Genomic DNA, 15432 nt, shown 5'->3' on the forward strand with positions numbered 1-15432 from the left:
TGTGGAAGAACAGGAAACTCAGTTCTCCAGCCCCAGGGATGACAGTTTGACAGTTTACTGACTTTGGTTTAGTTCAAGGTTTAACACCAAACTGGAAAAAGCGCAGCATGGCAATGCACAACATAGGGGATCTCTATAAGTTCAAGGCCAACGTCTACACAGAGTTTTCCAGACCAGTCAGGGCTATATAGAGAGATTCTATTTCAAAAAGAAAAAAGGAGGAAGAGAAGGAAGAGCAGGAGAAGGAAAAAGAAGAGGAAAAGCTTGGCTTCCTAGTCGGTCTTCAGGTAACGGAACCGTGGCTGGTAAAGCCTTCACAAGTCGCCCAGGTTTCACGAAACTTACAATTTCCAGAAGAGTTTTGCCTTCATCACATTATTTGAGCATTCAGAAAGATGAGCCTTCCAAGAAAGCCGAACTGAAACATGTCTCTTTAAAAGAGGGGAGCCGACGCCCCAGCCACGCCCCCACTCATTAATATTGAGTTATCGTGAATATTGATGTGGGGGCGTGGCACCCGGGCCAGCTGGGCTAACCAGCCCAGGGTTCCAGGTTTCAGACCCGGGAAAGTGACAGAAGCCGTGCCTAGGACGAGACCCAGAGAGATCCGGCACCCATCTAGTCTCGGGGGAGCATTGAGCTCCCCCACCCCCGGTTCCCACCCGGCCCGGGGGGCTCCTCCAGCATCGGCCCCACCCCCGGGGTCCCCATGGAAGCCAGCTGCGCCCCGGGAGGAGCTGGAGGAGGAGTCGGCTGAATGCCCACGGTGCGTTCGGCGCTGCTGCCTTAAGGTCCCCCAGCGCCCCCAACCCGCGCCACCCCCGCCGCTCCTCCCCCGGGGCTCGCCGGGACCTGCCCCCCGGGCTGTTTGCCCGGCCCAGCCGCAGCTCTGTGCGGGGATCGCCGCCGCCCTGGAGTGAGGGAAGCGCAGCCCGAAGGGGGGTCTCCTGGAACCCGGCGCGATGGACGCCGTCTTGGAACCCTTCCCGGCCGACAGGCTGTTCCCGGGATCCAGCTTCCTGGACTTGGGAGACCTGAACGAGTCGGATTTCCTCAACAATGCGGTAAGAACGAGAGGGTCTCGGTTCCCCTTTGCACACAACTCTCACCCCTCTCCGCGGCGTGCCTTAGAACCCCGCAAAGATCAGTAAGAACCAAGGAGGAGGCTCGTCTCAGAGTCTCCTGGACGGACACGTGCATAGGACTTTAAGATGGGCACTAGGTCCCTGGACTCCCTCTCAGACCAGGAACCTAGAGTGTAGGCTCGCAGCTAGCGCCCCACGCCACTTCTGAGGACTCAATCAGAGCACACGTTGGCCTCTGGCTTCTACGGGAAGGGGACATGTAGGTGTCGGAGCCACACGAACCTCGGACATAAACTCAAGAGACACCAATCCTCACCCCCCTCCCCGCGCGCGCCACCCTGCCATAGTCTTCCATCCCCCCTTCCACCCACCCCAGGGTTCAGGGACCAGATTGGGCGCAGAGTGGAGGAGCCCTTTCCTGCTCCTTCTATAGGGCCTCGGTGGTTCTGAGGCTGTATCTCCGCTTGGGGGCGCACAGTGGCGCTTTCTCAGGCCAGAGGCCCGAAGCTTTTAGGGGATCGGAGCCAGACCCAGATACCACACCAGATCCAGAAACTGAGGAACACTGCCCTGACCTCCCCATGAAATCAGGCTCAGGACCTCCCTGGAAGAGAACTGAGGGTAGTGGGTCAGGGTAGCACCGGGTGACGTTTCAGGAGACTCTCGGCCACTGTGCTTCCTGTCCCTTAGTTCCCTGTGCTTCTGCTGAACTTGTCTCTCCCTGTGGCTTCATGACTGCCGCGGGCTGTGAAGTTCCTTTCCCCTCCTTCTTCTTTCCTTCCTCTCGTTCACTAGAGCTCAGCCCTAGAGACTTGATGGGGAGGGGCAGGTCTTGGGGAGAGGGGCGAGTAAGTCCCATCCTAAAGAAATGAGGGCTGATTGGAGAATCATATGGGAACCCTCCAACACCTCGGAATGAACCATAGTTGTACGCCCCTCCACCCACACTCCCCAGAAGGCCAAGCACACGGGGGTCCCCACCTGTTCACACCTACCTCCTACGCTAACAAAAACTTCAGCAAGCAAAGGGCAAATCCTTGAAGGATTTAGGTGCCCTGCACTTTGCTAGAGTCTCCCAAGCAGCTTGACTAATGTCGTCATCAGTGGGCAAGGCAAAGGTGTCAGGACTTCTAGGCCTTACTCAAGCAATATCCCTCTGGAGGGCTTGCTGTCGGAGCAAGGTTGTTCAAATCTTAGTCTCCCACTTCAGATCAAGGGAACTAGGAGAGATGTTCTGTATTAGCAGCAGTGGCCTCATCCTGCCTTTGCTTCCCCTGTGAGCATGAGCCACCGCTCTATTTCTTGATCTATAATGGGGAAAAGCTGGATCAATGCTTTCCAAGGTTCCTAGATGTTTCCCAGGAGTTAAGCAACAGAGTTTTGGAGGTTTCATATAGCTCTCTTGGCACAGGTAAAAGGTTCTGCCTAGAGGGAAAGCAGCTTGTTGAAGGCTCCCCGAAGTCTAAGAGCACAGGGCAGCCCTGCAGACTTCACACAGCTGGGGCCGCTGAGCTGGGCTTTCTTCTCAATGAAACCCACAGCCAACCCCTCTGCAGCTGCTCTTCCGGGACCTGCTCCAATGCAGGAAAGAAGCCCTGATAGGCAGTGGGGCACCGGAGGGAAAACCCAGCTGGGGCCCTCCTGCCCTCATCTGGTCCAGGGTCAGATAGGTCTGGGGAAGCAGTTCCTAAGAGGACAGAGGCCCTCCCCTGGCTGGGAACTGGGAAATTCTGGAGCTGGCTATGATTCTGCCTCAGCTAGTGAGGTGGTTCGGCCCTGTGACTTATTTTCTCAGAGCCCTGATTTTCTTATCTGTAACAGGAGAACATCTTTGCCAGCAGCCCTGTTGTAAGGATTTGGTGAGAAGGTGAATGCAACTTAAGGCCCGGGCAAGTTAGGGGCTGCAGCTGACATCTTCCAGGCACTGGGCAGGGGAGGCGGGAGCTGCTGTATGACCTTCTCTGGTTCTTCTGTTTCCCTGCCTAAGTTCCTTACCAAAGCACACCCCAACTCCCTCCTCACTCTCTGCAGGAGGATGAGAGAGGGTTCTGGGGATGAGGATGGGAGGGATGCGTCTATCTGGAAGACGGAAAGCTGTGTTTTCACTGTCCTTAAAACCCCATTGTGAGGCCTTAAAGCTGCGAGGGGACCCTGTGTGCCTCCTCCGCACTAAAGCGAAAAGAGAAAGCTAGCTCCTCCTGCCTGCAGCTGAGACCCTGCCCCTCTGCTAGAGGAGCAGAACATGCAGTCTAGCAGGCAAGCCTGCAGGTGGCTGGGTGTCTGCATGGCCTCTGAGACCCTCCTCCGGGTACTGTGGTGCTGCCTCTGCCACTCTAGAGCCCCCCTTAGAACACAGCAACTGTCCTTCCTCCCAGAGGTGCAGGGCTTTTCCTCCGCCAGCCTCTGTGTCTTCCCCAGCTCCTTGAGCATTTGCACCCTGTGGTCATCAGCCCTGTGCGTGCACACAGATAACAGAGGTGGGAGAGGTGGAAGAGAGAGGGTCTCTGTCGTGTCCCTTACAGGGATCTCTCTGGTTTCTCTCCAGGGAACTGACTCAGAATTCCAGAGAAACCCCAGCTGGGAAGGGTGAGGAGGAGGAAGAGGGGTAGCAGGAAGGGGGGGTTCTGTTGTCTCAGAGGGGAGCAGCAGGAAGTTGTAAGGATATTTGTTCAACACACCCATGTACCTCTCAGCAGCTGAGAAAGCCAGGTGTGAGGATGAGGGGACCCCAGGACAAGCCCAGAGGAGGAGCTTGGGAAGGAGGTAAAGCTGCTCACTGCTCCCCAGATCCCCGACCTGACTTCTGCACCGATGCTAAAGGGGAAAGTCAAGAGGCCCCACCCCCAGCCTGTGGAGGGTTTGGGAGATTAGAGAAGTATGTGTGTGTGTGTGTGTGTGTGTGTGTGTGCCTGTGTGGGTGGGCTTTCTGCAGGATCCATAGAGCGTGTGTGTGTGTGTGTGTGTGTGTGTGTGTGTATGTGTGTGTGGTGCGTGTGTGTGCCTGTGCGTGTGTGTGCATGTGTGTGCGTGTGTGTGCCTGTGCATGTGTGTGTGTGTGTGCCTGTGCGTGTATGTGCCTGTGTGTGTGCCTGTGCACGTGTGTGTTCCTTGCGTGTGTGCACGTGCGTGCACGTGTGTGTGTGTGTGTTAATTCCGACCAACAAGAAGGGCCAAGGTACTGTGGCCTAAGAGTGGAACCCATCAGAAAAGAATAAATAAAGAAAAATTCATTGGAAAACCAAAATCTCAGCAGAGCTCCCCAAACACTCCACCAAAACACTGAATTTGGAGTCCAGAGTTTGCTTGTTTTTGTTTTCTACCCTCCCCCACTTCTGAGGAAACCAGCTCTTGAGAGCTGGAGGGACATCTGTCTCCTTGATCCGTACAGGGTGTGGTTCAACCATTGGCAGCTGCATGAATGAATGAATGAATGAAAGAGGTCCAGGTCAGACACCATTTTTTTTAAATGTGTGTGTGTGTGTTTTGTGTGTGGTGGGGTGTGCAGGTGTGTACTCGGGTGTGTGGAGGTGAGAAGACTGTCTCCTCGGAAACACCATCTTTCTTTCACTGGCCCGTAGCTCACTGATTAGGCTAGCCTGTCCCCACCTCCCCAGCACTGTGTTTAAAAGTGTGCACCATTGGACCTACCTTTTCACATGGGTTCTGGGGGTCGAACTCAGGTCCTCATGCTTGTGTGGTAAGGACTTTACTGATCTTCTTCTCAGCTCCCTAGATGCTATATATTACAGGAAGAAAAGTATAGGATGCTAAACTCACCTGTTCCCAGCCTTCAGAGTCCTGCAGCCCACATTGTCTCTGGGCTTTAGAGAGAGCATCACCATGGTTTCCAAAGAATAGTCGTTACTTTGAGCCATTGCATACTCTTCCCAAGGCCCCTGCAGGCCATAGTCTAAGACTGTCTAGAGTTAGCTGATCTGTAGGGAATTTGAATCTCTGGCTCTAGAGCCTGGGTTATCCTGTTTCTTCTTTTTCAGGTTTTTCTGGGTCCCTTAGCCCTCACTCAGTCACCTTTGCACTGCCGCGGCAGGCCTTGGCACATGCTAGTCCTACACTCTGAAATGCTCTGCTCCAAGTCCTTCCACCCAGCTCCCTACTCTCAGCTCAGATGCCTGAGGCCCCTGTCCTTCCTTTGGCTTCTTTACGGCCTGGATCCCAGTTTGCAGATATTTTATTGACTTTTTATGAATTTCCTCCATGAAAAAGCTCCATAAAAACAGAGACCATATTTTACACATTGCCATAAACCTAGCATAATATTGTGACGCAAAAGAGGCACTTTCGATAGTAAAATTCTACAATAATGCAATAGTCAACCTACTATTTCCAAATTATGTAAAATATGGAGTTATGTGTCTGTATTGTCAATGAAAAGTGATCTGTTTCTAGTGGGTAGACCTGTCACGAACAGCAAAAGAGTAAAGACCATACATCAAACAGAGCGCCCCACAAGAGACGGGTCCTGTTGCTGAGCCAGCCCCCACAGACAGAGATCTGCCCATTTTACTTGAGCTGGAGCCTGAACGTGAGGCAGAAGCACAAGTTTCTTCATACTACACAGGACTTTGCTGTAGTAGAGAATTTATTGTATTTGTAGAGAAAATTCCTTCAAAGGAAAGGAAAGCTGTTAAAATCAGTGAGAGCAAACCAGACCTGAGTATTCACGAGGTATGCAGGAAATTCCAGAAGGGGCCCTGGAGCCTCGGGGTCCTGCCCTGGCCAGTCCGAGTGTGGTGGGGATGTCCACAGAAGCCTCACCCACCCCCAAGCCTCCCTGTGTCTACCGGGCATTCTTTTTCTTATTCACTAATATACATGCCTGTTCTTTCAATGAATTGGTACTGGAAAGGCACATTGTAGACCCACCCAGGTCTCCGGCTCCCTGAGAAATGGGGAAATAGGTAGTAGAGATGCCATGTTCTGCGTGCCTCCCCGTATTGATCTAAGTGGGCCAGTGAAGGAATGATACTACATGGACACAGAAAAGCTGGGATTGGATGGACTGGCTCTCTGTGAGAAGCTGTGGTACCCTTCAGCATGTTTATTATATACAGTTGAACAGGGAAGCAGAGTATTACATACAGCTGAACAAGGAGGCGAGGTTATTACATACAGCTGAACAAGGAGGTGGGGTTATTATACACAGCTGGACAAGGAGGCGGGGTTATTACATACAGTTGAACAAGGAGGCGGGTTATTACATACAGCTGGACAAGGAGGCGGGGTTATTACATACAGCTGAACAAGGAGGTGGGGTTATTATACACAGCCGAACAAGGAGGCGGGGTTATTACATACAGCTGGACAAGGAGGCGGGGTTATTACATACAGCTGAACAAGGAGGTGGGGTTATTATACACAGCCGAACAAGGAGGCGGGGTTATTACATACAGTTGAACAAGGAGGCGGGTTATTACATACAGCTGGACAAGGAGGCGGGGTTATTACATACAGCTGAACAAGGAGGCGGGGTTATTACATACAGCCGAACAAGGAGGCGGGGTTATTATACACAGCTGAACAAGGAGGCGGGGTTATTACATACAGCAGAACAAGGAGGCGGGGTTATTACATACAGCCGGGCAAGGAGGCGGGGTTATTACATACAGCCGGACAAGGAGGCGGGGTTATTACATACAGCTGGACAAGGAGGCAGACTTAGCTAATCTTGTAGGGAGTCAGTCTTCAGTCTGTAAACAGCTAGGTAGAGTAAGCTATGGTGGACATTTTCTGCACTCACTTTTCACGTTCGTACTCCTACCCGAGGAAGACTTTGCCATCTGAGACTTGCCTGGGGAAGGAAGGCTTTGCCACTCCCATGGGGCTGAGGCATTTGAGTCCTTGACATGGCCATACACAATACACATTCACCCAGGACTTCACTTGCGTCCTACACATGGACACTGGTTGACACCATAATGGAGCAGACCCTTGTAAGAGCTTTGGAACAAGTTAAAGGTTCTGCAAGGTTTCTCCAAGGTAACCTTGCATGCCTACCCAATGTCTTCCACCCCTGGTGGTGAAGATGCTATTGAGAAGCATTTCAGCTGGCAACACAGCTGTCTTCTCTAGCCTGAGCATCCCATCAGCATCTCCATCCTTTGTGCAGACAAGAAAGAGAGACTTAGAGAGGCAACTTAGACTCTCCAGAGAATCTGAGGACAGAGAGGAATAGCTGGAGACTAGCTAGCCCCTTGTATGTGCTGTTGTTCTAATTTAGACATTCCTATGTATCCAAAGGGTCCTCCCTACATTCTCCCTAGCTGTCATCCGTAGAGCACCATGGATACCTGGAGTTTTAGAGACACAGCTCGTCCCCTCTCCTAATGTCCATGCTGGGTGATGCTCCATAATCCTCTGGGGAACTTGCACCTTTGTTCTCTAGAGGACCCATAGAGGACACCTCACACGTTGTGTCCTCTCCCCCTCCATTTATGTACCTCCTACAATCCTTGTACCCGGGGCCTCCTGGAGCATCTCTCTCAGGGACCTGGCTTGCCCTTGAATCTCTCTCAAGAAACCAGTTCCAGATGTTGAAGAACAGGCTGTTCTTCTGGAAGTGTCAGGACTCCAGGGGGGCATGATGGAGGAGGAAGATTTGGGTGGAGTAGAGTCAAGACTATGAGCATTGCTTTGACTAGAAGTCTGTGCAACCCCCTTGAGCAGACCCAGTGAAGCCACAGTCAGTGGCAGGACCTTGGGCCAGGAGCAGGAAAAAAGGAAAGGTTGGAACATCTGGTTCAGAAGCTGGGAGGAGCAGAACACAGCCCAGAACCTTGACTGGCAAAAGAAGTAAATCGGGAGTATTGGTTTTCTTGCAAAGTCCTGATTCGCTAGAACTGGACACACCATATCATCAATGAGGTTAACTTGACTTTGTGTTGTGAGTGGATTTCCCTGTTGCCAGGCTCAGTCTGCTTCTCCCCCGGGTCTCCAGGGACAGAGCACTCAATGATGCTTCCTTAGTCCTTGGCTGTTGGCCCAGAAACCATTTCACCCTTCACAAAGAGGCTGACACATCTGAGCAGGGATGTGAGTCCAATGCAACAGCTGGACAGCAGCAGCCACTCCCTCCTCCCCTTCCGAAAGGATAGCAAAAATGAAAGCAACAGAGACATGAGGCAGGCCCTGAAGGCCCTCCTGGAGAGCCGGGAGTTGGTTCTCAGGCAGCAACTGGTTCTCAGGGCTCAACCAGAAGAAAGTCACGCTCAGCCTGCTCCTGTGGGTTCTGTTCTGCCTGAGCCATCCTCACCCTTCAGTCCCCTCATTTCTCAATTTACCGTGTGATCTTAGGCAAAGCCTTTTCCCTTTCTGGACTTGGCTTCCTTGTTACTAAACTAGACGAATGCTCCTGAAGGCAGAGGGTCACTTCCTTAATTTTGGCTATTCTCTAGTTACACCTGCCGTGCTCAGAAGATATTTATTTATTTACACTGTAGGTTGACAGATGGATGAGTGGGGAGAAGAATGGGTGGAAGGATGGACGGACAGATGGACGGGGGATGGGAAGTGGATAAGGAGAAGATAGAGAGGAGAGGGAATGAATGAGTGGGGGTGGGAGGAGAATCAGTGCAAAGCAGGCTGAGTGGGCAGCCGTGGGAGGGCAAGCAGGTAGATGGGCAATGAGGGGAAACATCGGGAAACTCCCAGTTTTAACGAGCCTTCTTTTTAATATATTTTTATTCATCATTTATGATGCATTCGAGTATTAATTCTATATCTCACCTCAGCTTATCACTTTGTCATGATGGCCTTTGCTGAGTGTGTGCACACTACACTCCTGTAAGTATCCATGTTCACATTTGAATGAGCACACAGGTATGGGCATGTATGTACACATGTGCATGTAGAGATCAAATGTTGACATGGAGTGTCTTCCTCAACCTTCTCCACTTTAGTTACTAAGGCAGGGTCTTTTACTAAACTCAGAGTTTACCAGTCCACCTAGACTAGCTAGCGAGTTTGTCTTCATCTCTGGAATGCTGGTATTACAGGCTGGCCAGAGTGCCTGCCTGCCTGCCTGTTCTGTGAATGTGAAAGTGAGGGATCTCAGCTCTGGTCTTCATGCTTGGACAGCAAGTGTTTTATCCACTGAGCCATCTCCCGGCCCCTAGATGACTTTTTCGAATGTGAAATATTAGAATATAAGTATTTAACTATCTGTGAACTCTATAGTATAATAAAAATTGCTATCTGGGAACCCACCAGCCACCTTTAGAAACAGACCGTACTCTGGATATCTTGGTCTCCAAAACTGCATGAGTTTGGGTAAGAAGCAAGCAGAACTGTCAAACCTATTCATTTGGACAGAAGATTCAAACCCCAACAGCCCTGGGCTGGAGATGAGGCCCAATCTATATAAACAGCAGGTCCAAAATCAGGTGGCAGAGAGCTGGGCAGGCCCTGGGCAGCTGGACTATGCCTAAAGAGAGGGTGGAGTGACCATCCAGGGTCAGCGTCAGCACTACTATCTCTAGGGACAGCCTTGGCTGTCCTCAGATGCCAGGACAGGTTCCTGACTCATTCAGACTTCTTTTCTTCCTGCCCAAAGTCAGGAAGATGCTCAAAAGTAGGGTTCTCACAAGAACTCAATAAAAACTCCCTCCCCCTCTCCTTTCTCTTCCTCTCTCTCTTCTCTCTCCTCTCTCCTTTTTCTCTCTTCTCTCTCTCCCCTTTTCTCCCCTTCTCTCTCCCCTCTTTTTCCTCTCTCTCCCTCTCTCTCTCCTCTCTCTCCTCTCTCTCTCCTCTTTCTCTCTCTTCTCTCCCTCTCTCTTTCCTCTTTCTCCCTCCTTTCTCCCCTCTCTGTCCTCTTTCTCTCTCTCCCCACTCTCTCTCTCCCTCCCCTCTCTCTCCTCTTTCTCCCTTCTCCCCCTGCCCCAGTATGTGTGTGCATGCTATGGGGTACATGTGAAGATCTACAAAGGGTTGGTTTCCGTTCCCTCTTTGTACCATGTGGAGTCCAAGGATCCAACTTTAGCTGTAAGGCTTGGCAACAGCATCCTTACCAGCTCAGCCGTCTTCCTGGCCCTCAGCTAGGAATACTTGAAGAGGAGGTAGCACAGAGCCTAGGGCTGAACACTGCTGCTTTCACTGATGCTGTCATTGTTTGAAAAGAAAGATGTTGTAGCACTTGGCGCTGCCATGGGTCACTCTGTAGACCAGGCCAGCCTCGATCCTACAGAGATCCTCCTGCCTCTACGTCCCGAATGTTGGGATTAAAGGTGTGTGCTACCACCACCCAATTGTGCCACCACAGTCTGGCAACTTTTTTTTTTTATGTACTAAGGACTGAACCCAGGGTCTTCCTTGTGCTAGACAAGCGCTCTACATTCAGCCATATCATTGAACCTCTTCTTTCCTTTTAAAATTTTAAGACAAGGTCTCTCTAAGTTCAGGCTGGCTTGAACTCACTCTACAGTTCAGGCAGGCCTTGAACTTGTGATCCTGCTGCCTCAGCCTCCTGCATAATTAGGATTACAGGAGGTCTGCAATACCAGACCTGGATAGAAGGCCTTTCCTTTGTGTTAAGCCCCAAAACTTCCCAGCCCCTAGAGCTCTATGTCTCTAGGTATCAGGACATTCATAGCCAGGGAAGGACAAAGCTGGAGCCCTGGTGGAGACTCCATGCCTGGAGCTGGGGCCCATGTTTTACACCCAGCCTGTACTAGCTGCATACAGGGGTATGCAGGGATAGCGGGAACCCTCCCTCCATTCTATCAGCAGCCAGTGATGTCATGGAACACGCTCCGGAGGCAGGGCTGAGTTCAAATGTGACTTGGTCCACCACAAGCAGTATGAAGCTGGGAAATGTTTCTCTCTGTGTGTGCCTTGGTGTCTACTTTATTTCCTGAAGCTTAAGTGAGACCCTGAAGGCAAAGGAGCAGAGCAGGCTGGCACATACATGTTCCTGGCACATACATGTTCCTCATTACTACTGTCCACTGTACCATGAGGAATTCCACCTGGTGCCATGCTCAGGGCTCCCATTAGAAGGAGCCTTGACTCGTGTCATGCGCGGAGTTCAAGGCATGGCATCAGCCAGCCGTCTCATGCTATGGTAGCACAGCCGAAAGAGAATTCTTGGCACTAAATGACCCAGGCAGGTTTCCTGGAGGAAGCCGCATGTAGGTTGGGTCTGAGAGGATGGGAGGAGTGGGAATGAGAAGATAAAAAGACATTCCAGCCATAAGCAAAGGAAGTGACAATCTTACTAGCTTGAGAGAGGAGAAAACGGGCTACATCTTCTGTGGGATCCATTGTCTTTGACCTTTGATACCCTGCTAGGGAGCTGCCAGTTTGTTGGTTCCTGTGTTTCAGCAGGATGCAGGGAGCCAGCGATAGTTCTGGCCTGGACAAGGCAACTTTGATACCATTAGGGTATCACAGCTATCAGCCGGTCTGAATGATTGGCGATTTTCCTCGAGGGGGCAGAGCAGTGGGCTTTTCCCAAGCCCAGGACAGCATGAGGCAGCGATGAGTTGGGTCCTTCACCTCTCCAGTAATCACACCCCATCCCAACCCCGTGACCTGATGTGACTCTCCCCCTGGAGCAGGACTACCAGTCCCTAGTTCCTTTGGCCCTTTCATCACAACACCAGGACCCAAGACAGCTCCACCCTTGCAGGGGGTTAGCCAGCTAGCTCCCTTTAGTGCTGGGGTCTCTCCCAAGCCGTGCCCTGTCACTTGTCACTCAGGACTCTAATGGTGTTCCCCTGTCCTATCCAATACCTAAAACCTCTCCAATGTTAGACAAAGCATGTCCCTGTGAAGCCCAGGGGAGGGGGACTGGAAGAATCTGTATCCCATTCTTGAGCCAGGCCCAGTCTGGCACACCATCCCATTGGCTCTCCCAGCCCTCAGCTGGGACAAGATGCCCAGAGATCGTCTCCAGAGAGGACGCCCAGCCCTACCTCTGCCTTCACCCCTTTCTCTCCAGCACTGCAAATCAGTTCCACATTTGGGGTCTGGCATGCTGTATCCACTCAGAACTCCCCCCTCCTAGACAGCCTGGGTGCCCACAAGGTCAGCCAATCCACGGGGGTCTGCAAAGAAAATAACCCTTGCCTTTGACAACTCCTGCAGAAAACTGGTGGGCTGGGCTGTGGTGAGGGGATCAGAGGGAAGCCAGGCTCCCCAGAAAAGGATGAGAAAGGGCAGGGGGTGGGGCCTAGCCCCAGCAAGCAGATGCAGGGTAAGGGGTGGGGGTGGTGAGGGAAGCTGAGAGGTAGTTCCCAGCTCAGCACATTCCTGAGACATCTGGCTGAGCTGGAAGAACCCCAGCTGGCCCGAGCGTTGCTCCAGTTTCTCTACTCTAGAGTCAGGCAGGACCCAGCAGTCCCCACCCACCCCTGCTCACAGAGTCCTACTGGACTGGAGTCCATGGGACTGAGTTCCAGGCCCCTGAGTCCCAGCACTCAGAAAGCAAGGAAGTTCCCTGAGGCAATAGAGGAAAGAGAAGGCCTGACTAGGGTGCTAGGGGCCACCATGGAAGGCCTAGGGCTTGTTCATCTGACTAGGGCTCCTGTCAGTCCCTCCCTTCTCCTTGGGGGGAAAATGAGAGAGATGTGTCGTGCTGCACAGTGGCTTCCTTGGGCTGTGTGTCCCTGAGCAAATCTACTCCACCCTGCCCTCCGTTTCCTTCGCCTGCCATGACTCCATTGAGGGAGCACCTTCTGAATGCCCTGCACTGTTGACAGCGCTTTACAAATGTTTTCTCCTTTACTTCTCCTAGCAACCTGGTACTGTCGATAGAAGCACCCCTGCTTCACAGCTGAGGCCTAGGCTAGAGAGGCTAAGAACCTGGTATAGGCTACACAGCACATAGCAGATAAGGTCTGTCTATCTCCCTGTTTATAACCCCTGAGCTATATCACCCCCACAATAATAGGAGGTGGGCCTTATGGCGCTTCAAATTATGATTTTTTGGCTAGAGCAGTGCTCTTCAAGAAGGACAAGGGTAGGCATTAGTCACACACTGGGTGGGGAAAGAAGGCAGGGCAGCTGGCTCGGGCACATCTGCTGGGTTAGGAGGCCTAGAGAGGTCCAGAACCTTGACACTGAAGCCATAGCCTGATCCCCAGGGGAACCCAAGGGTCCCACACCTTCCCAGAAGGGAGGGAGGACATAAGGAGAGAAAATGTCACTTGTTCCAAAAATAAAATCTGAGGACAACTCAGACAGGCTGGACCTTGAGGAAGCCAGAAGCTGAAGAGTAACTGTGCTGAGGAGGGGACGAGGCCAGGAGAATTCAGCCAGAGCCAAGTGCTAGGCTCCAGCCAGAGGATCTTCCAGCTGGTCAGGACCCAAGAAGAGCAGATCCAGCTGGCTGACCAACAGGCCCCATCTATATTCATAGACCTGACCTGCAGCTGGGAACCTACCTCTCCAGCACCGAGTGGGGGGTCCGTGCACCCTATATAACTGGTCTGTAATAGCTTAAACACAAAAAGGCCTTAGACCAGACAACATGGGAAAAAAATGAGTGTAGCCCTCCCCCACTCCCATCCCCCTAGGGAGGGTTGCAAGGAGGAAGTCCTGGCCGGCGGGGGGGGGGGGGGGGGGGGGGCTGGGGCAGACACGACTCTGCCTGGAGCAGGAGTGGGCTGGCAGCAGAGCAGGATGCAGGATGCAGGACACCCATTCCTGGATGCTCTGCTGCAGAGGAAGGGGCCTCAGTCCATTAGCTCATTGACACATTCACCCACTCGGCAAGTCTCCAAACATCTGGGTTCTACCTGAGCATGCAAGGTACATCTGAAAGAACTGAGTCCACAGCTCCCAATGCCTATAATCCCAGCACTTGGGAGGCAAGACAGGGGGATCACAAGTTTGAGGGCATCCTGGGCTTCAGAGGAAGATTTGGTCTGAAAAGAGGGTGGGGGAAAGGATTAGCCATAGCTAGTGAGATGCAACATGAATGGATCGTTCCTGCTACCCTGTGGAATTTAGAGTCTACTCCTTGGGGTTAAGGATGGGTACTGAACAGGGGGATGACATAGTTGTTTTAGGGTTTAGGAGATCACAACTCTAGAAAATGATCACATTTCCAAATATGGACCTACCTTCATACAAGGGTAGTCACACGATGGTAGAAAGTCTTTCTAGATTGGGAAGTAAGCCAGCTTGTTCATCTCTCAGTCTGCAGGGTTTAACATATTAAGAGTTCAGTAAGGCTGGATGAATGCGTGTGTGATGGATAATGAGGGTGACTGCTTGCCTTTATTCTCCAGAGGTCCCCGGTGCCAGCTGGCACTTGGTTTTCAGTGTCCTGAGCTGTCCTGAAGGCATCCTCTGGCTAATGCATATGGACCAGCCTCTCCAGAAGCCAGACCATGAGCTGCCATCCTCAGTGGTGCCAGTCACAGCTAATCTGGGCCTTGGGCAGTGTCCCTCACTGCCGTGGTTTCCTCCTGCCCAGACAGTGCCTGGCACTGCCTCAGAGTTGGGCCACAGCAAAGTGCTACCTTGTCAGATGGCAGGGGGTTGACTGTGAACCTGAAGGACCTGTGGCCAGGGTTACTCTCCATCACTGGCACAAAAACAAAGCTCTGGTCTGCACGCAGTCACTCCTCCAGTCCCAGCTGTCACTGTCCCAGCCTCAAACAAGGCGAGGACTCCCAAATCTTCTTCTGCTTGGGTTGCCATGATTCAGTCCTCTCAGGCCATGGGTTAGTGTGTTTAGGCCTGGGAGCATATGAGATGTTGCACATGGTCATGAGTATATGTGAGCCTGTATGGGATGACTTCACATGTGTGTATTTCTTGTGTTGTGGTTTTGTTTGTTTGGTTTTTGAGCTAGGTCTCCCTATGTAACCCCAGCTACCCCAAACTCACAGAGATCCACCTGTCTCTGCCTCCCAAGTGCTGGGATTAAAGGCATGTACTCCACACCTGATCTTTGGTGGTTTTGTGGTACTGGGGATTGAGCCAAGGGCCTCATGCATACTTAAATGCTCTATCTGTGAGTCACATCCCCAGCCCTTTGACTTGCTGTCCATCTGATCCCATCTGATAAATGTCCCCTAAGCTTCTTATACTGCCTGAGAGTGTACAGCTATGAAATCTGGGGTGCGGGTGGCAGCACATATGATAGACCGTGTAAGACAGACCTCAATGTATCAGTTGTGGGGCGGGGGTCTGTGTCTCTCTGTGTGTCATGTCAGAGAAATGGGGATTCCCTGGGTGGAAGGTCTGCCCTTGTGTGCAGGTGTACACACATGTACACATGCACTCACAGAAGCATTCTTGTTCATTTGGACTTAGGCTATATGGTTAATAGTTCAAGAAGGGAAAACCAGAACAACTCAGCACGCTCCTTCCTTGTCTTGTA

The 15432-nt window shown here is 51.9% G+C and overlaps 1 protein-coding gene across 1 annotated transcript in view; it reads left to right on the forward strand.

Annotated features, from left to right (window-relative positions):
* Window positions 1-567: 567 nt before the first annotated feature.
* Window positions 568-15432, forward strand: part of Creb3l1 (cAMP responsive element binding protein 3 like 1) — a 43219-nt gene continuing 28354 nt past the window's right edge. Inside the window, 1 exon segment of the mRNA XM_048428413.3 lies at window positions 568-1064. Coding sequence (XP_048284370.1) covers window positions 963-1064 — 102 coding nt within the window. The 5' untranslated portion in view covers window positions 568-962.

The sequence above is a fragment of the Myodes glareolus genome, chromosome 10, assembly GCF_982192425.1.
Source record: "Myodes glareolus chromosome 10, mMyoGla1.1, whole genome shotgun sequence".
Lineage (NCBI taxonomy): Eukaryota > Metazoa > Chordata > Mammalia > Rodentia > Cricetidae > Myodes > Myodes glareolus.